Below are 22,822 nucleotides of genomic sequence, written 5' to 3' on the forward strand. Positions count from 1 at the left end.
ACAAAAGTGAAGATGTGCAGAGACGGTCCCTCTCTCGAATAATTTAATTACATCCGTCCGCCTGCTTGTTTCCCTTTGATCGAAGAGAAAGAGAATTTGGCTTGGCTTCTTCTTCGCTCACTCGAAAGTCATCCTGCTGCAAACCTGCGGCAGATCAAAGGCCGCGCGCAATGAAAGTTGAATTGCGCCCGCGGAGAGAGAAACTATCGAAATGCAGAACAAGGAAAACTTCTTGAGTTGCAAAAATAAATTGCCCTTGGTTCGCGTTTTTTTAAAAAAAATAATTTTGTCACGCTCTTGGGAAAACAATAACGCCAATTACATAATTACTCTCTCAGGCGTCGTCGAGCGAGCTTTTTTCCTCGCCCGCGCGACGAACAATAGCGCGTCGCTCATTTGCTTACAATAACAAAACGCGAGCATCTTTTTAGGCGCAGCCACCTTCAAGGCCGAGCGCTTTTCGGAAACAAAAAGGGTCACCAAACTCGCGACAAGTTCATCACATCTCAACCAAAATTCGTTACATTATTATTAGAGTTATGCGAAATTAAGATTGTAAACAACAATATTATTGATTTTTTTTTAAATCTGATTAAATTTTTTTTTATATTTTAACATTTTTTTTTTATTAAAATACTTTTTTATGTACATAGTAAAAATAATGTCATAATCAGTGATAATGTTTCTTAATCTACGTTTCTTGTAAAATTATTCTATACAATTTTTAATTTCGAATCACAGATAAAATGTATTTTATAGAATTAGTAACTGAATTAATTATTTATTAAAATAATATTGGTTTTTTTTTAGTATAATATATTTGCATTATTTCATTCTAGCAATTCATTCCACTCTTTAAATCAAGTATATTTGTCCTCAAAAAATTAAAATTTTCACAAGTTTACTTTCTATTGAACCTTTAACCTTTTAGGTTTTTTTCTTCATATCCGACGAGGGCTGTGAAAATTTTTTCCTGCTTTGACCTGCAGTGACTTTTTTATTATTTCTGAGTCACTTTGTTTTTTCTTCTAATTGCAAGCAAGAGAGAGGCATCATATAATGAGTCACACATATTGTGAGATGCACAAACCTTTTCCCTGATGCCTCTGCCGGCGCGTTTGTTTATAATGTGATCGCGATGAGAAAGTTAATTCCCCGTGCTCAAAGGGCCTTTCTATACCTTTGTACGAGAGACGGCGACAACCTTGAGCAGTACTTACATGTGCGCGCCTGCCACACCAGGCTGCGAACAATGGAGAGATGCCTAATTTTTTTCACAAGTTTTAGATAAAGAGCGGAAACATTAAAAAAAAAGATGGAAAAAAACTGATTATTTTAACGCATTGCAAAATATTTGTTGAAAATTTCATCGGTTCTTTTTTGTTTCACACGCAATTAAAAATAAAAAATTAATGGTTGCATTAATAATGATCTTTTCCATCATTAATTCAATCACCGATTAATTAATTAAACGAGATGAAAATTCACACTTCTCAACTTGCCCGCCAAAATTTCAACATTTCCCGATATCTGAATCAATAAATTCGGTTAAAAAATTATTATAGCAATTTCTGTGTGTTAGTTTTTGACTCAAAATGCTTTTGGCGAGAAGATTTTTTTAATTTTAATCTTAAAGAGTTGCAAATTTTTTAGTTTCACTTTTCAGAGTTGGCAATGAAACTTTGTCTTTCTTTCAGAATCAAAGTAAAAACTAATCTCTGTGTGGGCCTGTAATTTAATTAGTGTGGTTCGCTCGTTTGACCTTTAAATGCTTTGGCCTGGGAATCGATTTTTGTTTTACCTCAAATAACCTGCGGCTGCTGTAAACTGCTGTGCCTGATAGGTTCACCCTTTTCCACCATAAAAACAAAAACACACCGCTTATGTTTGCTTTCCCATTACTAAATTAATTAACTTCTTTTGCGATGGAATTTGATGGCAGGGCGAATTATCCGACGATCATATTACAAAATTTGCGGTTCTCGTGCGTTGACCAAAATAGTTTACCCTCTCAAAGCTCCGCAAACATCCATTATTGAAAGGTCCAAGAAAGCGTCAAGTGCTCCCAGAATAACAAAGAGGGGCAGGTGAGCAATTAGGCTAATTACTCTGCCTTTTCCTCCTGCTGCATAATTAACTTTATATTTAACATCAAACGGTTGTTTGTGATTCTCTTGAAAAGAATGCAATGTTTATAATTATATGATCTAAAAAATTAGCAAAATCTCTTTAAATCTTGCACTGATTAAAAAAAACTTTGGTACTATAAAATTTTAATTCGATACCTTTGAAAAAAGATGAAACGGTAAATTAGGCAATTTATTAATTTACAGCCACCTTTCATTATTAATTTACTTCTTTTTAAAAACAGAATAAATTGAATGAAATTTTTAGACAAAAAATTATTTGATTAAAACTCGGTGCTTTTGGAAATTCAGTCTCTTTTTTGGCTTGTCCGATAAAGCGACGCAGATCAAATCGAATTCCCTCTCGAAAGTGCTCAACTGGTCGCACTTGACCCTTATATTTTCTTGCTGGCCGTTTTCCTGGTTGTTGACCTCGGCGAAGGCCACCATCACACATAAACTCGGTGACTCGGTCGCTCCACTCACATTTCTTTCCGTAAAATGAAAAAAGTTCTTCTATCTCTGTGTAAATTTCCGTCTTGAAAACTGCTTGGATTTCCGAATGCACGCGAGCATCACTCGCTGATAAAAAGCTCTGCTTTGTAATATATAAATTTTTCTCTCGCGTAACACACTCGGCGTGTGTGAAACGAGAATCTCTGCCCCAAAACAGCGCCGTCGGTTGTTCTCATAATTTTGTGCGAAACTACTCGTGCTGACACAACATGCAAACACTTTTACACGCACACCCTTGTCCAGGGTTGCGAGCAGGGGCGGCCCACACTGGTCATAAAAATTATTCTTTTTTTTTCGTTTTGCATAAACTGCTCATTTTTCCAGCCATGCGTCAATAAAAATGATTGACAGGTATTTAGACGTAACCATATCAAGTTCTCATAATTATTATTTTTATATTTTATATTTTAACCCACATAAACTGTGCATTAATTTCTACGCGTTAATGATGTTTTTAAATTGTAAAAGAAAAATCTGCTTTTGAATCATATTTGTGAAGTGAAAATGATTTTATTTTTAAAAAAACTATTTAGAATAAGAAACAACTAAATTCAAATTTAAAAATTACTGTCAGAAATCAATGAAATAATTGTATAACATTTATAAAAGAAATTTTAAATATTTTTTGCTACCAGATCCGCCCCTGAAGCAAATCTGCTCACACGATTTCGAGATTCGTGTCTGTTGAAACTTTGCACATTTATATAACAGCTTAAGCTTAACACATGTATAAATTTATAATGTTTATATATTGCAATGGCCCAAAGTTCTATAAACGAAGGAGATCAATTTGAATTTGCACACTTGGCGATCGCATGCTCGGCAAACAAAAATAATAACCCTCTGAAAGCCCTTTAAGCCTCGGGCAGGTAAAACGGAAGGAAACTCTTTTTGGCCGACACAGGTGCAGGCAAAAATTTAATTAGCTGCTTTTCCTTGTCGTCTGCGAAACTGAAAAGAGAGTTGTCGTGTCAACGAATTTTGGCACAAAATAACTCGCCTGTTTTATTCTTTTGAGAGGAATAGCAGAGCGTTTTTTTATGTATCTCTTTCAAATTATTCATCCACACGGCTGCTCTTTACGAATGAGTGATCACAATTTTGGGCAAGATTCAAAAGTATTTTATACCATTTTTATACGCCACATAAAAGGCCAAAATGGTGATAACAAAATCCGCTTCCAAAAGCGGAACTTCATTTTTGAAAACACCAAATTAGGTGGATAAAATAAAAAAAATCATTTTGATTTCAAAAAATAATGTAATTGAATGAAAGTGATTAAAATTCTTTGAACTTATAAATTAAAGCAAATTTTTTTAGACTCAAAAAGCATCAGAAAATAGTAAAAATTCTAGCTATGATCAGTAAAATCTCAACCCTTGCTTTTCTTTACAATGGGAAACGTTTTAAAGTAAAAAAAATGAGTCGTTTTCCTATAATTGCGTCTCAAGAAGAGTACTGTAGGAAGAGGAAACGACGTAATTTGTCTGCAAATGTGCAAAGGTCACGGTCGTATCGGCGGAATGATGTATTGAAATGTCACCGCGAGACGAGAGCATTTTTATAAAAAATGGTCCCGCGGGCGCGTGTTTTGCTCTTTTCGCATCATTTTCCTCCCTTCTGCATCAACGCATTCGCTCGCAGCGAATAATATTATGGATTTCTGCGGCTTCACTTGCACGTTGAAATCCATAAATTTCAAAGTTCGGTGCAAATTCGATTATTCCTGAGCCATTAAACTTAAATGAAACCGTTGTAAATTTGCACAAAGTTTTCCGCAAGTAAATCACGTCAAGACGGCCGTGGAATTGGAATCATTTTTTTATATTTATAAGTCCGCTCAAATATCTTCTGTTGGCGCTTTTTGCGTCGGTTTACAAAAGTCGGTCTGATGCGAATTTCCCAGGAGAATTGGTCTCTTTTTCTTTGACTGAAATTCGCTCCATTTTATGACACTTTAATTAATTTAATTTCAAAAAATTTATGGACTTCATCAACTTAATATAATCTTTACATATTGATGTAGCTTTTTGCAATTAGTCCAGATAAATTAGTCATTAAAAAGTGCTAAAACCCACTTTTAACTTTCAATTAATGAATCGAAATGAAATTAGAAGTGAACTTTGAATATCTGAATCATTTTTCCTGCGTAGCTTTATTGATTTTTTGTTTTGTAAACATTCAACGCATGATGTCTTTTGTGTTCAATAAAAAGGGTTGCGCAGAGGTTTGGTCCTTGCGGGAGGAACCGTGAGTCGACTTCTCTTTTTTTTCTCTCTCTCGCTCTTTTCAATCCGGGCTCCCAGCATCATAAGCACTTGACGAGACGAACAAGAGAATGCATTTGTTTTCGTGCTTTTCGCAAACCACGCACACGCCCCACAAACGCACGACTTTCTTCCGCGGCGCGCGGCGGCCGAGGGGAAAATCGATCGCGCGCGCTCGCAAAAATGGAAAAAAAAACACACGACAAGCCCGAAACGAGAGCTTTTGCAGCTTTTGCCATTCAGAAAATTTCATTTTAAAATAACATATTGATTGATTTTTGGAATATTATTTCAAAGTGAAATCGAAAATTAAATCTAAATTTACTGAAATTTCGATGAACATGTTTATTTAATTTGATTGAAGTCTATGAAAAGTAGAATTAAGAGACAAATAAGAGATAAATTTTTAAAATTAAAAGTTTCATGCGACGTTTTTGCAACGTTTATATGTACAATGTAAACAATGCGATTTTAATTGAATATCGTTTTCGCAGAGTGCAAAAGTTGTGTAACTTTCAACAAAAGATCGCATAATTGAATGTTGCAAGAAAATCAAAGAGCATTTCCATTCCTTTGTCGCAAGTTACGCAACGCGCTGCCAGGTCAATGATATAGCAATGTGGGAAAATTAACAACATTAGGAAAGCTTTAAATTGCATTTTAATTCAATTCAAAAATTCCATTTATTTATTTTTATTTTATGCAAAAGTTATATTTATGAAGTTAATTAACAAAAATGTTGACAAATAATTGAGTTACATAATTTCTACAAAATAGCTGAAAACATAACATAGCACATTTTTAATGCTAAAGAATTGGGAAAGATATAATAGGGATTTAATTGGCCATGTGATTAATGCAATATTAATATTTGAAGCAACATTTTTACCTAAATTATTTTATAAAAAAAACTTAAAAGAACTTTTTAAGGTTAATGCTTTTGAATAAACATTTTTATTTGACGGCTGAAGCAATATAATATCCCTGTTTGCCAAGTAGTGCTGGTTTGATTTGTTTTTCTGTTGCGCGAGTCCAATTATCGTATCGGTAAAATTGAGAAAGGTGTCAATAAAAAGCTTTTGACACGCAATCGCCAGTTTCTCGCTCACCGATTTGTTTTTGCTCTTCATAGACATACTAGGTCGTTTGCAAATTGGCAAAACCACAGACCTTGGATCGTATCAAGAGATATTCGTTTTCACCCACATGCGCGTTTTCACATAGTGAGGAAGCGGAGATGAAGAGATTTCGCGCACCGATTTGGCATTTCACGTATCGTGTCATTTTGGGACGCACTTGACTTTTTGCAAAAAAAAAGCAGGCACAGCCAAGGCCGGCGGGAAAAGTTTTTTTGCACCAGCGCGTTGCGTGCGAGAAGCCAGGATGTCTCAGTGAAAAAAAAGTCGGCGGATCTCTCAAGATAAACGCAATTTGCTCCAACTTGGCCGGGTCATAATGCGATGCGGGTTGTATTGAGTTAGGGCGTTAGTTTATCCACGAAAATGGTCAAAGATAATTTCGGAAAAAGAGTTTAAAGAGCCAAAGGTATTAAAAAGTAATAAAATTACTAAAATAAAAATTGCTATAGAGATGATCTAAGCACATTTTTTTTAATGAACAGATTCAAGAACTTTGTTTTACTTTTTTAATTAACTTGTATATTAATTAAGATCATGGATATCTTTAAAAAATTTATAATTCTGATTTGCAAAATAAAAAACGAAACGTAAATTGTTTTTATAGAACAAATAAAGATTTCAGTTTTAAATGAATGACAAATTTTATGAGCAATTTTATATTTTCCTGACAAATTATTATTTCATCAGCTTGTCTCCTTTGAATATTTTTGTATTATTTAAAAATCTTTAATTATTTTCACTTGATATTAAAAAAAAAATTGTTAACTAAATATCGATAAATCATTTGGACCTTTTCAACTTAAAGTCGAGCCAAAAGTTCATCTTTTTTTTTGAAAATCCTTATTAATAATTTTAAAAAAATAAATGATTATTCATACCATCAGGAGTCGGTATCAAGTTTCAATTTCAAACGAATTTATACTTTTGATGCCATTTCAAATATTTTTCAATTGAAATTGTTCAGCCTTTCTCAATTAAACCAGATTTAAAAGCAGCCAAATTATTTTTTCACCCGCGTTTTTGCATTGCATGGATTTTGTGATGCAGCGGCCGAGATTTTGCGATTCGGTCCACGTGCTTGTGCAGACGTGGTGGTGGGTCTGGCGCTCCTCGGCAGGATCGATCGTCGCCGCAGCTTCTCATCTCTTGGTGCGCCCGTTTTCGCTCTGGCAAATCTATTTACCCAGCGGCCGGTCGCTGCAGCTTTGTGATTAATGACGGCCCCAAATGATGAAGATGAATTGATGCGAGCGCTTTCATATATTTACACTTTTCTTGCTGTTTTGTCAGGCGGCCCGCGAATTTAAGTGAAGCGCCCAGAGCACTTTGCCGCGCCACCCCATCAGCTCAAAAAGCCGACTTGAACTTTGGGCTTTTTATTTTATAATAGTTCTTAGATTTCTTTGCTAACTTTTTAAAGTTAAATAACTATTATTTTCACCAAAAATTATACGTAACTTATTATTTAAAAATTTTAAAATTAAAGTGTGTATTTTCTTTAATTTATATCAATTTAACTTTCTTTACTTTTTTATTTCATTTAATTTTATATTATTAAAATCAATTATAATATTTCTTCCTTATAACCAGCTTAAATTTTGAGACACATTGTAAAACATAGAATGTTTTTTTGTCATTTATTTTATTTCTTTAAATTCAACATATTAATCATATTAGATAATATAGTTTCAAATTTAAAAATAATTACAAATCACACAATAATATTATATTAAAAACGAATATTTAAATATTAATTTTTTATTTTCTTTTACCAAAATCCTATCTTTCAGAAAGGATGTTGTATACTTCATACAACACTTGTTTAAAATAGAACCTAATTTAAAATTAATAATTACGCTGCCGTCAGCTAAAAGTCAATTAAGCAAAGTGCTCAAAAGTCAGGAGTTAATTGGGTGAAATTTGCAGATAAACAGGATCCACTCGACTAAAAGAATAATTCGTTGGGAAAAGCAGCGCGGTGACGCAAATTAGTGGCAAAGGAAGGAATCGATTGCCCGATGCGCAATTTTGTGTGCCCATTAATGTTACAGTTCATGCTGTGATCGGATGTCGTTTTCAATGCTAGCAATAATTTCGCCTCCGCACGAGCAGCCAGGTTAATTTATGAGTCCTTGGCATGAAAACTCATTCTCCTGATGTGGCGCAGAGAAAAACGGAATTTTCCCTTCGCTGGCAAAAACTGAGCACAAAAGTTAAGTTTGATACATCAAGACATCAAAACTTCATTGATGGTGTCAATGAAAACTTTTATTTTTATTTTTAAATTAAATCTTTTCTATTTTTAGTTTATAAATTCTTTTTTGATCTGAAAATTCAAAATAATTTGTTGCCATTGTTTGAAAAAAATTAAGTTTTATGTAACTTTTGATTTCATTTTCAGTTATGCCACCAAAAAACTTGGATCTCAACGGGTTTTAAAGATAATTTTATAAAAAAAAAGCATAAAAAAATTATTGTAGAGTGTATTTTAAACATTTAGAGTTATTAGCAAATAATATAATCTCTTTCAGTTTTAACCTTTTCAGACTTAATTTTTGAAGGGTCTCTAGAGAGCTCTTTCTTTTGAGAATATGTTCAAACGGTAGCAATTCAAAAAATAGAGGCATTTTCTATTCAGCCCACGAGACAAAGTTATAACCGCGCGCGAAGTTAAGTTGAAGAGCGCAAAACTTATCAAATTTGGGGAAAATTCAATTTGAGCGTGAAAATAATTTTCAAAAATAAATCTACCGCTTTTATATTTTGACCAAGTTGGAAAACCGGTTGGCATTTTTGCCGGTTAACAAACTGGAACTCACTCACCTTGGGATGAAAATCGCAGAAAATCTTATAACTGTCGCCAGGAGGATATTCTGCATTTATTACATTCCAAGGCGGTTATTTTGAAGGAGGAAATTGCTTGGCTTTTGGATCTCGTCGCTTTCCCATAATATTTGTGGCCTTTTGCCAATTTCCTAAACCATATAAATTGAAAACCGCCAATATCCTTGCAGGAAATGGCTTTGGTGTTGACAGCACCAGGATGCAGCAAGTTTTTCAAATCTAAAATGATCAGAACTTTAAAATTATTAAATATAATTTGTAGTTCATAAAAATTTTGAATTATTCAAGCTCAATCGATTCAAATTATGATTTTTTAGTTTCTCAAAATATAAAACAAAATATTAATAATTCACTCGCCTCTTTATTGAAATTATAGCAATCAATGATGTAGCATAAAATACTGTAGAAATTAACATATTTTGGAAAAAATTAAAAAATTTTGGCAATGATTTTGTTGTAAGCAGACCCTGAAGTTTGATTAATTATTTTTCCCCACGTTCCGTCTGGTCTCTACGCATATGTATAATTATAATTACTATTGCTTTTAACAACACCTGCAACAACATTTTTTCTTCTTCTTGCTTCTTATTATTTATTCCATCCTGACGTGGCCGTCTCGTCTCTGCTTAGAATAATTCCCCCGAGGGAAGTGCGTAAAGAGCAAAATTTCTGACACACACACACAAGAGTTTATAGGCGTCTTTGATTAGGTATTCAACGCGCCGAGAGCGCCTCACTATGCATGACTGATTGGCTTTTTGCTCTGGCAAAATATTGCGCGCTGGTGTCGCATGCACGCGGAATTTGTGATCAAGTGAAGAACAAAAAACGTACATCAATCGCAAAGGAATATTTATATATTTTTAAAAGATGATAGATAAAAAAATTTTATTTTTATATTTTTTAATCTGCGTTAAACGTTGAAACCTAAATTAGTTTATTTAGGCGTGAAACAGCGTGAAAAGTAAAAAAAAAAAAAAACGTTTTTTCCTTAAAAGATGTAAAATCTGTTTGAGATGCAGGATTTTATAAGAACTCTAAACAAATCTATGAATTTAAGTTTTTTATTTTTTTTAATCTTCCTCTGTGAAAAAAAAACTTGGAAATAAAACCTATGTAGGTGTGGAAAAATTAAAATTTCTACAGAGTAATTATTAAAAATTTTTTTACTTGTCAATTTCAAATTTCTTCCAATCACTCCAATTCAAATTATTTTAGTCCCAGCAGAAAATTTTTGAATTTCATCCTCTTCGTCTTCTGGTACCTGCAGTGAACCGGAATCCCTTGCAATTTAATATTCACGCATGAAATTTTCTCAAAAGTTATCCAGAGAGTGATTAAACAAGTGTTAAATTTTCAATGCTATTCTTGACCTTATTTCCAGTACCATGCATTAAAACTCGCGCCTAATTGTTGAAAATCACAGAACTAATGGTAAAACAAAACCCTCATTCAAAACACACGCATGACATGTTCCTGCATTTTGCTAAATTTTTTGAAATAAATAATTTTTGCAGAAATTTCATATGCGCGAAGCATATATACAAAAATTAGTGCGCAGTGACACGATTACGGTTCGCTGATATGAGAAGAGGAAAAAGAAATTGGTGAAATGTTGTTTTTCCAAAACATCTTAAAATAAATCTTAAATAAAAATACTAATGAAAAAGACAAGTTCTTTCCACTCTGAAAAGTTGAAATAAGTAAAACAAACTATTTACGATCGTGAAGAGTCAATTGAAGAAAGTTGAATTGTTTGCTTCACACGTCTGTAAAAAAAGAACAAAAAAAATGAAGCCACAATCCTCCTCATCCAATATGCATCATATCAATTTGCGCAAAAGCAAAGATGTTTTCTGCTGCGAACATCTGCGAACACGCTTCGTCCCTTTCATATTTCACGGAGAGCAAAATGTATTCTCGAGAGAGTGGAAATGAAGCTCTCGCCCTGCCTGGGCGGCCGCGAAGAATGAACTTTCAGGCTCAAGTTTGCGGATGTGTTTTATTGCATTGTTGCGTACACAAAGGTGGACACGAAAGACGCGCTTAATTTAACATCTGCGGCTTGTTATTCAGACAGGAAAACGACATCCTATTGCAAACAACGAGTGATATTTCTGCGAATCTTCATAAAACATGTAATAATTAAATTAACTTTCAAAAACCCATAATTTAACGCAATAAAAAAATCTTCTCTGAATATTTCATTTACAAACTTCAAGGAATATTTTTCTTGAAAACCAGCGCTGTCATGGATTTAAAAAAAAAAATCCATATAAAATATAATATTGCTGGAATAAATTTTGTAACAAAAATTACTTTTTAGAACAAATTTTTGTTCAAAAGCAAATTTCAGGTTAAGTTTGAACCTTGTGTTAAATTTTCTAGGTCACTTTTACCTATCAAATTTATTCTCAATTGAATAATAGGAATTTTAAGTCTTTTACAAGTGGAAAAAATTCCATTTCGCTGCCGTGCAAGTTGCATACTTTAAAGGTTCACGTGCTTTACACAAGAGTTTTGATCTCTGTGTGAATAAACGCTCGGCTGGCTTTTATAGTACTTGGCGGTGCTAACCTCTTCAGCATCTAAACACTATTAACAATATAAGCAGGAAAGCAGGTCTCAAAATAGCACCACAATACATCATTAAAGAAGCGGAGGCAATTTACCGAGGTTATCATAAAACCTGTCCAACATGCAATTATTTGGAAAACTCGTTGCTCCGGCCCCACGCGAGAAAAGGGCAATTAATAAATTTGATGCACTCGAAAAGTTCACAGACAAGGTCAGCGCTTGCAGTACCGAGTATACTAAAATATTATGTGCTGCTTGTCGAGGAAAAGGAAATTAAATAAGTTTGAAAAGCATGAGAAAGCTTTCAAGAGAAAAAAAGAGCTCATATATTGTCAAAGATGCCAATCTTGGCACACAATTTGCAGGAAGAGGAAGAGGCCCTCTTTGAATAAGGTTTACCATGATTATTAAATTGTGCTAAAAAATTATTAAAAAAATTCAAATTTATTTAAAAGTTTTAAATCATTTTGTTGAAATTACAATCCCCGCTATAGTCATATTTATTAATTAATTATAGTTTAAAATTAATTTCAACAGTACCACTCTTTTGTTGTGCGATCATCTTAACACCTTCAAAAGTTTGATACGTTTCCTTTGATTTACAATCACAATTTTGTTACCATCTCCTTCCTCCAGAAAACAATTTAATTTTATTTCTGGCTTGTGTTGCAGCTGGACATGAGCACAGTCACGAGGACGAACACAACCACACCGACGTTCACCACCACCCTCACGAGGCGCCAACCCTGAGCTCCATTCTGCCGCAGCTAGTGCAAAACATGACTGACAAAGTAGTGGGCCAGCTAACGGGAACCACCCCTGAAGTGCACGGCGACCACGACCACCACGAACATCACCACCATTGAAGAGGAAGAAAATTCAATTTTCTATTTATTCCCTGAGACCTGTTTTAATTAACATGTTAACTCGGTGTTTCTTCAATATGTATAAACATTACAGTCTAGTGTAAAAAAATACAAAATGGGGCACCTCTTGCAAAACAAAAGTGTGTACCAATATTTTTATGAAAAAGTATAGTGAATTGACAAAAATGGGTATGAGAGGAAAAATGTATCAAAACTGATTTTTTTCTTTCGGAAGGCTCATTAAATTTGCGTATGTACAAGATATAGTTTTATACACGATTAATTTCAGCAATATATGTACATTAAAGATTGATTGTGCATTTCCCCATTAACATGAGCAAGTATATATTTAAGTAAATTTTGTTCCGGAGATAAAAAAATGATCTTCTTTTGTTTGACGACAGGGTATAAAAAGTTCTCTTTTACTCTGTGCATTACAAAAATTATCAAACCAGGAGTAACGAATTAACGATTCAAATATGCAAACACAATTTTCGTTAATTGATAAAAACAAACTTGAAATTAATCAAAATTTTAGTCAACATATTTGAATTGCTAGTCAAAAAAGATAAGCACGAATTTTGGTGACTAAAAATGAGTTAGTTTTTTTGTAACCCACAACTTGAAGTTCATGCTTCATCTTTTTCGCCATCCTAAGAGAGAAGCTAAGAGAAACAGGAGTAAAATAATAATTGTTCATTTTTCATTAATGAATATAATTACAGGTGTTTTTTACAAATTGTAACAGTTCCTCATGTGATAATGTAACCGCACACACTCTTGGTAATTATTATTCAGGCACTCAGATGGACGTGATTCTTCAAAATTAAATGAGAATTTTCATGTGTACATGTTTGCGAGATTCTTTATTTATGTACTCTCGGTGCCAACTGATGTGTGTGACTTTAGCTTTGTGAGTGTAAATATGCGAGAGACAAGAGAGAAACATGATCTTTTTCAAATAAAATAAAAAATACAATTTTAATTGAAATTTTTATATTTTCGTTTATTTGCAATACCGATAATAAGACTTCAAAAATTTGCATTCGTCAAATTGTAAAACGCTGATATAATCTTAAAATTTAATTTTTCATTAAGCTTGTTTCTTCATATGATACAATAGAATAGTTGAGAAGATTCACTGAGTAATCAAAAGTAAATTAAACAAAATTCAAAAGTTTTTTGTTTGAAACAAACTAAAAACCAAAAAATTTTTGTTTCCTATCAAGTGCGTCATAAAGGGTTTTGTTGTCATTCATTGCCAACAACAGTGGCTTTTCTTTCAGCTGGTATTCCTCAATGCTCTGAAATGATTTATAAATTTAATTTAAGAACTTTAAACGCAAATTTGCACCACCTTTTTTTCATTGTCACTGAAACCATAAAATTTCTCTCCCTTTTCAATGATCTTTGGCATTGTTTCAGAAAGTTTCTGCAAAATACCAAGTAAAATTAAAAATACCAGTTCAAATTTATACTAATAATACCTGTTCAAAATGCAACTTAAAAAGCTGCTCATCATTGTGTACTATGGACTGTTCAAACTGTAAAAATCTCGGTAAATCAAAATTGCAAAAACATAAAAATAATAATACTTCATCTTTCTTTGATTTGGGAGGCAGTTTCTTTTTGTTGGAGGCAGAGGAATTCCTTTTGGGCTTTCGAAATGCAAATTTTATAGTCTGAAATATCAAAATTTTGATAAAAAAATTTTATGCTTGAAAATTTACACGCACCAAATTGGCAGATCTGTTTTTCCTGCCCATGGGCTTTCCTTCGTCGTCCTCAATGAAATCTCCAATATCGTCAACTTCCTTCAACTCCTCTGCTTCTTCTTCGCTATCACCTTTGTCGAACTTCCCCTCTTTGTCCACCAAGAAGTGATGGACGCTTTCATAGCCCTGACTTCTAGCGTAGCCAGAAATTTGACCAAGGGGCAACTTGCCAGCCCTCTTTCGACAGAAGGAGCAGTTGCAAATTTCTCTGCACATGGGGCAACTCCATTTCTAGAGTTTTTTTAGGTATTTAATTCTAGGAACGCGATGGAAAATTTTAAAATCTTACAGGGTCTCTGAGAGTGATTGCAAGATCCTCTCCGTAATGATCTTTCAAACAGGCTCCACAAAACTGTCCACGCACCCCAAAGCAGAAGCCAGATCGGCAAACAGACTTCGTGTCGATAGTTTTCTGCCTGAAAATTAAAATTGTCAGATTAATCATTAATCTGTTAGGAATTTTAAACATACACGGGTAGAGCGCACTTTGGGCATAAACCAATAGTAAAAAATTCCACGGTTGATCAAAAATTGTAAGGAAAAAAACAATGTTTTTACACTAAAAACTTCAAAATTGATCCCAATTTTGGGTGTTTAACTTTTACATAATTCATTGCTGATGGGTTTTTTATTGAGCGCACCCATGTATGATTTTAAATTTTCATACCGGCACTGGTGGCAAGATTTGCCCAGTTCAGCACTGTAAACTTTGTTCCCAGTGCAGTAATTGATGTTCTTAATCATTTCCTCAGTGACATCTTCAACACTGAGAATTTCAACGGGTTGAGCCCTGCTCGAAGGCTGGAAAGTAATAACCAGGGAAATGAATAAAGTATAAAATACAATTAATATTAAACCAAGGATGGATAAAATCACAAAAGCGATCTGGTTGCAATCAATTTTTTTTTGAAAAGATGATCATGATTGCAAAAGATGGTCATTTGCAATTGCAGAAAGCATTTATCTGGGAGAAAAACTGTCACTTTCAAAGGTAATATGATAGAAAAATTTCTTTAACAAAGACTTTTCATTTTCTGTGTTCACTTTTGTTCCTCGTTCTTAATCCAGAATTGATAAAAAAATGTGTTTTTTCACAAATATATTTCAACGCAAAAATTGAGATTGCGTCCATCCTCGAATTAATTAAACTTACAGTGTGAGTGTGCCTGCGCTTTCTAGGACCATTTCCAACTGACAACCTTGACATAAAATTGTCATCACTGAGTTTGGTTTTCCTGGATCCCTTCATGTTTTCCTCAAAGTCGAGTCTAAGAAAATTTAATAGAAATTTTTTAACAATCATTTCAGTAAAAATATATACCCTGTGTAATCAATAATAGGCTTTCCAGACAACCTTGAGGATTTCCTCTCTAGCAAGGGACTTGCTGCCCTTCGAAAATTTCCTGGTGACATGGTCACTCGCCTCTGGTTGTTATTGTCATATTTTAACTTTCCGTTGAACTCATTGGCAGCAGTGAGCAAAACAGCTTTCTGTAATTTTTAAATAAATAAATGGATATTACAAATTTTTTAAGTTTTACGGCGGATTGCATTTCCGTCATTGCCAGCTTTCTCATTTTCATCAGGTCCACCCCCGTTGGTTCTATGTTTTCCGCGCCAGATTGATCTTGTTTTATTGGAGACATGTTGACAAAAAGCGCATAGGCACAACAATTAAGATCTTAATTCTCTGACTTCTGATCAGCGACAAGCGACGTTTTCTGTGAAATATAAAAGATAAACATCAAATTGATAAAATCGGCGGTTGTTTTTGCATTGAATCATTCAATTCTTGTGAATAAATCCATTTTTAATCAAACTTTTTTTACCTCTCCGATAAAATTCTGCTGTTTGTTGAAAAAGGCGGCAAAGTTATCAGTTTTCGCCTTCGGTGTTGTTGTTTCTGTTTGTTTTAAAATAACCGGTATGAAAGCTATGCATATTTTCCATAATTTCATGTATTTTTAAAGAAATTAATACAAATTTACATTTAATTTGCAACGATATTTTAATATGAATGAAGTGAATTGCTTTTATATTTTTAACTTGAGATAAAGCGCAATTACTTTTAAAAAATACATTCTAATTGAACCGGTTAGTTATAAAAAACCTTTATAGTTCTCAAAGTGAACGCCACTGCCACCTAGTGGTCGTAAGACAAAATATTTGCTCCGTCAATGACCTCTCTCGAGTTACGGCTTCCCCCGATCTCCCCCTGTCTGCTTCATCCGCGCATCGCCCACAAAATTGTCCTTTGAAGATCGCCGCATTGTTTATTCAGCTTAATCCGGCTCAGTTTCCTTCCGCACAGTCGCCGTTTCAGGCTGAGAGAAGCTTGCAAACGTCCTGTAAAGAAGAAGCCGAGCGAGTTGGTGAGTGAAGAGGAAACATGGCCGGGGCGATCCTCGAGAACTTGAGTGGACGCAAGCTTCTCGTGCTTGTGTCCATCCTGATCATTTCCCAGATAATCTGCTTCCTCATCGGCGGACTCATCGGTAATTTCAATCTCAAATTAATGCAATTAAACACTGTTCAATCGATGTCCTGCAGCGCCCAACCCGTCCAGCGCGGACATTGCTCTCGCATCGAAATGCTTCGACGCCGGCAATTACACGGACAAGTGGTTCTACCCCCGAGGCCAGGGAAAGTGTCACCTTTTGACTCAGGACGACATGAAACAGACCCACCTGGCAAACCAGATCGTCTTTGCCTTTCAAGTATGTTATCCGAAATAATTATATAAAAATTAATTCATTTCTACATTTTTTTTTTAAAATAGTTGCCTCTGCCAAGGGATAATTTAATTCTGGACTATTCAAGGTGGCAACAGAATTTGATCGGGGTGCTCCAGTTTGATATTGAGTACCACAAGGAATCGGAAATGGGTAAAATCCTTTATCCGCAAACAAATTTTTTCTATTGATAATGAATTTCAGCTGAGAAAACCACTGTCACCATTGATGCAAAACTCGCTTACCGTGACAAGGGTGACAAAGACACTGACTGGAAATACTACGCCTCATCCAGGGAGCAAAGAACGCTGGAGTGCACAATTAAAGAAGTAAATGATTTTAAAAATAATTTTTTGTAAAACTTATTTAATTCGTGGATCTTTTAGAAAAAAGAAGGCTATTATTACAGCTGCTCGATTGTGCCCATTTTCGAGCTGGGCTCTTTGCACCACGATTACTACCTCTTGGATCTGAGGCTGCCTGTCGACGACAACACAAACATGAACAGTGGCTTGGGACAGATCGTTGACATTTGGCTTGTGGTGGGTTGAATGGAGATTAAAATGTTCCAATTATTCCAAGCAGACACATATTTGTGGAATATTTAATGAATTTGGAAATTTACTTGCAAAAATTTTGCCAATTTTGAAGCTGACCCAAGTCCAATCAAATCTTGTAGTCAAAGTGTGTCATGGAATAGTTAATGTGGAACAATTTTCTAAAAATTGCTTATTAAAATGATATTGACGTTTTGATTTTTAGGCCATCAATCAAAATGGTGGATTCACTAAAGTCTGGTTGTCCCTGAAGACGATTTTCTTCCCCGTCATCGTCGGCATCATGGTTTGGTTTTGGAACAGGGTGCACCAGCTGAACCGCCCTCCGGCTCTTCTGGAGCAAATGCTCCTTTTCCTCGGCTGCTCTCTGACTGTCTTAAATTGTATGTTTTCTAAATACCTTGAATTGATTGACTTATTTAACAATTTTCTATCAAGTGCCCTTGGAGTACCTCACGCTGGCCTTTGACATGCCCTACATGTCCTTGATTGGTGACATCAGACAGGGCGTTTTCTACGCTTCTCTGCTGTCCTTCTGGCTTGTCTTTGCCGGCGAACATTTGATGGTAATTTTGAACGTGCCAATCATTTTTAAAATTTTAAACCAACGATTTTTGTTTCATGTCAATTTCGCACCAATCAGATTCAGGTAATTATTTATTTGGAAAAATTTACTTGTAGATTGTTTGCATTTTTTTTAAATGCATGTTTTTTTAGTAGTTCAAATTTCAAAATAATCTAAAAATTATAATTTTAACTAATTATTTGTCTATGTCAGGAAAATGAAGACCACAACACTCTGAGGGCGTACTGGAAGCACCTCAGTGCCGTCGTCATCGGCTGCATTTCCCTCTTCGTCTTTGACGTCTGCGAACGCGGAGTCCAACTGAGCAACCCTTTTTACTCCATCTGGGTCACCAGTGTGGGAACCAACTTGGCTTTGACTTTCATCATCATGGCTGGAATCTCTGCCGGAATCTACTTCCTCTTTCTCTCGTACATGATCTGGAAGGTGTTCAACAACATCAGCACCAAGAGGGCCAGTTTGCCGAGCATGTCCGGAGCCAGACGTCTCCACTACGAAGGAGTCATTTATCGATTCAAATTCCTCATGCTGGCCACTCTGCTCTGCGCTGCCATGACCGTCGTTGGATTCATTCTTGGACAGGTAAAATTTAGGAAAACTTTGCAATTCTTTTCGCTAAATTTTGGTCAAGGTTTCCGAGGGCCGTTGGAAGTGGGACGAGGACATTGAGCTCGAGTACACCTCGGCCTTCTTCTCAGGCGTCTACGGAATGTGGAACATTTACATTTTTGCCCTGATCGTCCTCTACTCACCTTCGCACAAGCAGTGGCCCCAAGACGGTATGGAGCAACATATTTCAACCTTGAGTAGACTTTCTAGACTAATCCAGTGGAAAAGTTTTCTAATCCTGAAACCGCCTCATTTTTTAGACCAACAAAGCATGAACGAGGAAATCGAGTTCAGCCGTCTGCCCACCGAGCCATCCGAAATCTCGTCCTTGACCTCGTTTGCCAGGAAGACAGCCATGGACTAAATTCCCAAATATTCGTCACATATTTGCAAAATTTCGAGAGCTTCCATATTGGCATTTATACGATTCAAAATTTTTTTTGAGTGAGATTTTCCATCGTGGTAGTTTGAACCGCAGCTATTTATAATTACTTACTGTCGACCATGTGTGTGGATTTCGATGTGATTTAAAGTTAGCATTACCCGCTCTGAACGGATTTAATGAATTTTCTCATAGCACAGTATTATTACAATTATTATTTTTACCAATCTGTAAGTAATTTCCGAGAGTGCTGTTTCGGATCTGCCATATCACAGTTTCTATTAGTTTTAATTCTAACCACAATGAATATTATCATCTTAATTTATTTATTTCTCTAGAAATGCATTTATTTTTATCGAAATACTTAATTATTTTTAAAAACTTTTGAGATGTAGTTATTTTTTTTGACTCTCAGCAGATTAAATTATTATTTTACACTAAGATAGAAATAAGATATCACAAATCTGCCAAAATAGCAAATAATAATCACGATTTTTGGTATTTAATCTGAATGTTGTAATTAGAACACTTGAACGATCTAATAAATGTGTACTCAGAAATTTTCAAAATAATACCCAAGGATTTATTATTATTATTATTGCCTGCTGAAAAATACAAACTGCGTTTTCAATTAATTAGTGCAAAACGGATGGGATTCGGACGCAGAAAATGTCGTTGTCATCCTCGTCCTTGAGTTCCCACTGGATCTTGACGCTAATCTGCAAAAAATGAACTTGGTTAATTTGACGTTTTGATTGTTCACTTTGACAAGCAACCCGCGGATAAGTCTTCAAAATGGGGAGCGCAGCTGTGTAGACGAGAGGAGTGTTGGTTTCGATGGGGCACGAGAGACCTCCGTAGCTGCAGGCGTCCGGGTAGGGGAAGTTGAAGGGCACGGGCAGGCCGTGGATCACACCGTGGACCACAGACTGCAGCTGCTTCGCGCCGCCTGATGATTAATTTTTTATTCACCATCAAAATATATTATATATTAATTATTATTTTTTTTTAAATTTTTATACTAATTTTGTTTTCTCACCGCTTGTCTGAAAGCTGATTGCGAGTGACGCGTTTGACCCTCTAATAAGCTTGCACGTGCTGTGAGTGTCGCAGCCGCTGATGTCGATGTTGCTGACTTTTCCGACCGTGCCTGCAATTTCGCTTGAATGAAAAAAATGTGTTTCGCTCTACATTTTTTGCCCCATTTTGATAAAAACTATCAGCGGAAATGGGACGTGAAATTTTGTGATGGCTGTAGAGGATTCCGCTACAGTTGAGAGCAAAGAACAAGGTCCTTTCTCATTCAAAACAATGTGTGATCCCTTTTGCTCAGTTTTATTACTTTTCCAGATCAATTAGTATTAAAATGTCCCTTTTACCACTTTTATATTATTATTTTTTTTAAACGATTAATAATTTATGTTGAAAAACTCAATACTGGAGATGTAACTGAAAATATGATATTTTTGCTAAATTAATAAAATAGAGGAATTAATTTTTGGTTTTTTTGTGTATAGCAAACTAAAAAAATTAATTTTTATAAAACACATCTGGACAATTTCAATATATATGTTTCCATGTAAATTCTTTTTTTTAATATATACTTCAACTTTAATTAAAAATATATAATTTTGGAAAATTACCAAAGGTATTTCAAATATAATTTATAATTTTTGTCCTCAACTCACTCGTGCCGCAGTTTTCAAACATGACAGAGGCTGCTGCCGACTGGAGCACCAGGCCAAAAGTTGCAGCCACAAGGACCAGTTTCCTATGAGCCATATTTCCTCGGCGGCGATTGATATATTCGAGCTTGAGATTCTCCGTGTCTGCTTTGGCAGGAAGTTGAACTTCAACTGACCCGCCGGCGACAACGAGAATGGTGTTGCTGACGCAGTTCTTTTTGCTTGTATATAAATGCGTGTGTTTTGTTTTGTAACACTTTGAGACGCGCGCTTGGGGCAGCCAGACAACTTCTTATCGACGGCATCCTCATTATATAGCGCGATCTTGTTATGCATTCTACGCACACGAAATGAAAAACTATATCCAATTTATTTTGATTTTTTTTTTAATTTGGTAATTTATTTTTTTTCTTGTTATTTAAGAAGAAGGAAACCATTTAATTTTTCCAAATATTCACAACTTTTATTCTAATTGTGAGCTAATTATACAACATAGTACAATTATTAATATTAATCTTTTACACAAAGAGGAAAGGATTTTGCCCCTCTTCACTATTAATATGATTTTTTCCCGATCCCTCTGACTGACCTTTGATACTCTCAATAATATTATCTTATGTTAAAATTACAATATTTACATTCAATACAGCAGCAAACACCCAGTTTTGTTTTCAAATTCCTACCAATCCTTATCTCGAATATTTAATTTACAAGAAGCATACAAATAGTTTCTGTTTGATCTCTGTTGCCATTTTTAATCCTACTATTTACACACAAATATTATTCCAGTTATTCACTTTCGAGCCTTGTTAATTTGTCAGCAATTTTAATGATCGGCATTTTTTTTTTTTATTATCAGAAACACACTGCATACATATTTTACAATATTATTAATCGTAGAAGGTACATCTTGAAGCATTACTAACAAATGTTGAATGTTTTACTAACACAATTTTTATAAAATCTGTTGCCAAAAAAACCCCCCTTAAAATTTACACTCGAAAACTTTTAATCCCAATATTGTTCCTTTTAATGTAGGAATAAAAACATTTGAATTTTAAATTAAAATCTAATTTAATTGCTCAGGAGCTTAAGAAATAATATTTTGGTTGGGCAAAGGCCTAAAATTTAAAGAATATTTTACATTTTGGTCCCTTCTAAAAACATAATGAAGTTAAGAAACTTTTTAGTAATTTCATTGCTTCAGAATCAAATTTATATTTTTCCAACCATACATAATTTTTCCCTTATACTTTAAAACCGCAAAAATTGAGACGGGTATCACAGACACTATCACTGATATGGACATCGACCCACACTGCTTTTCATCAAAACTAAGTCCAAATTCACTCTCCTCGCTACCGCCCAAGTACACATCCAAGCTTTTAAGTATTATTTTGAAAACACCGAGATACATTTCAACACATTTCAAGTCACACACTGCGCCGGGTGCACCTTAAAGTAGGCAAACGTCGGGCGAGGGGCTTTCGCAGCTTCTCGGACTGCTCGAGAGTTTCTCGACCAAATGCGTCGAGACGCCGCCTGACCAGAAGGGAGAGAGGCCGAGCTGCATTCTGGCGTCAATTCGAATTATTCCTGAAATATTCAAATTTAAAGGTAAAATTAAAAAATTAAATACAAAATAGTTTACATCAGAATTTCATGGTATTTTTTTATTAAATTAATTGTTTTGTTACTTTAAAAAAATTCAATTTACAAGATTCTGCTAAAAACAGAACTTGTGAGTATTTTTCTTTGAAAAAAGATCAATAAATTATCAGAAAAAATAAACAAACACACCTTCAATTTCCTCTTGATCTTGAAGTGTGGCGGCTTGGAAGGAGGCTTGGACATTGAAAACGTGGAAGCTTCTCGAGTTGAAAGTCTGCTTCCTGGACCTGCGAGGGGCGCACAGCGGGCCGAGCTCTAGTTTGTGTTGAGGCGCCAACCTGGAATCAAGATCAGAGGAATTCACGAGCGTGCGTCAACAGGGGTCGAGTGTCTCACTTCTTCGGTGCGACTCCACTTTGCTCGGCAAAAGTCACTTTGCACAAGTGCGTCTTGACCTCACCGCTGCCTTTGAACAAACTGTCAAGCTCGATTGTCACCGCCTTTGTGCACGAGCCCTCTGTGCAAACATTTTTACACAAAATTATATTAA

At 34.9% G+C, this 22,822-nt stretch overlaps 5 protein-coding genes across 8 annotated transcripts in view; 2 read left to right on the forward strand and 3 right to left on the reverse strand.

Annotated features, from left to right (window-relative positions):
- The window catches only part of LOC132194047 (zinc transporter ZIP1-like), a 27,993-nt gene extending 14,657 nt beyond the window's left edge, over positions 1 to 13,336 (forward strand). For 2 of the 3 annotated variants that reach the window (XM_059615102.1, XM_059615103.1), the window contains one exon: positions 12,142 to 13,336. In XM_059615102.1, the coding sequence (XP_059471085.1) occupies positions 12,142 to 12,335 (194 nt within the window). In that variant the 3' untranslated portion in view covers positions 12,336 to 13,336. The remainder of the gene's footprint in view (positions 1 to 12,141) is intronic. The other variant, XM_059615104.1, reaches the window with a different exon arrangement.
- Positions 13,305 to 16,001, reverse strand: LOC132194048 (cell division cycle-associated protein 7-like). The gene is made up of 11 exons (XM_059615105.1): positions 15,940 to 16,001; positions 15,652 to 15,831; positions 15,432 to 15,601; positions 15,264 to 15,378; positions 14,778 to 14,911; positions 14,400 to 14,526; positions 14,072 to 14,341; positions 13,931 to 14,017; positions 13,823 to 13,879; positions 13,693 to 13,767; positions 13,305 to 13,639 (listed from the first exon to the last, which is right to left on the reverse strand). Exons 2-11 carry the CDS (start codon positions 15,754 to 15,756, stop codon positions 13,532 to 13,534), a joined length of 1,248 nt encoding a protein of 415 aa, XP_059471088.1. The 5' UTR covers positions 15,757 to 15,831; positions 15,940 to 16,001; the 3' UTR covers positions 13,305 to 13,531.
- Positions 16,002 to 16,315: 314 nt separating this feature from the next.
- LOC132193761 (protein wntless) lies at positions 16,316 to 19,548 on the forward strand. Of its 2 annotated transcripts, none has more exons than XM_059614630.1 (10): positions 16,316 to 16,605; positions 16,661 to 16,827; positions 16,890 to 16,995; positions 17,047 to 17,171; positions 17,229 to 17,384; positions 17,605 to 17,782; positions 17,838 to 17,965; positions 18,178 to 18,567; positions 18,617 to 18,791; positions 18,855 to 19,548. In XM_059614630.1, exons 1-10 carry the CDS (start codon positions 16,500 to 16,502, stop codon positions 18,956 to 18,958), a joined length of 1,635 nt encoding a protein of 544 aa, XP_059470613.1. In that variant the 5' UTR covers positions 16,316 to 16,499; the 3' UTR covers positions 18,959 to 19,548. The 2 variants fall into 2 exon arrangements, with proteins under 2 accessions (XP_059470613.1, XP_059470614.1); XM_059614631.1 differs by having other exon boundaries at positions 16,317 to 16,605; positions 18,617 to 18,764.
- Positions 19,535 to 20,856, reverse strand: LOC132193762 (NPC intracellular cholesterol transporter 2 homolog a). Its single transcript, XM_059614632.1, has 4 exons — positions 20,665 to 20,856; positions 20,016 to 20,126; positions 19,753 to 19,925; positions 19,535 to 19,695 (listed from the first exon to the last, which is right to left on the reverse strand). Exons 1-4 carry the CDS (start codon positions 20,756 to 20,758, stop codon positions 19,612 to 19,614), a joined length of 462 nt encoding a protein of 153 aa, XP_059470615.1. The 5' UTR covers positions 20,759 to 20,856; the 3' UTR covers positions 19,535 to 19,611.
- Positions 20,857 to 21,119: 263 nt separating this feature from the next.
- LOC132193818 (uncharacterized) overlaps positions 21,120 to 22,822 on the reverse strand; it is a 114,919-nt gene continuing 113,216 nt past the window's right edge. Inside the window, exons 20-22 of the mRNA XM_059614722.1 lie at positions 22,669 to 22,789; positions 22,462 to 22,610; positions 21,120 to 22,257 (exon numbers count right to left, since the gene is read on the reverse strand). Coding sequence (XP_059470705.1) covers positions 22,118 to 22,257; positions 22,462 to 22,610; positions 22,669 to 22,789 — 410 coding nt within the window. The 3' untranslated portion in view covers positions 21,120 to 22,117. The remainder of the gene's footprint in view (positions 22,258 to 22,461; positions 22,611 to 22,668; positions 22,790 to 22,822) is intronic.

This window comes from Neocloeon triangulifer, unplaced genomic scaffold, assembly GCF_031216515.1.
Source record: "Neocloeon triangulifer isolate White Clay Creek 2 clone unplaced genomic scaffold, ASM3121651v1 ptg000005l, whole genome shotgun sequence".
NCBI classification, from domain to species: domain Eukaryota; kingdom Metazoa; phylum Arthropoda; class Insecta; order Ephemeroptera; family Baetidae; genus Neocloeon; species Neocloeon triangulifer.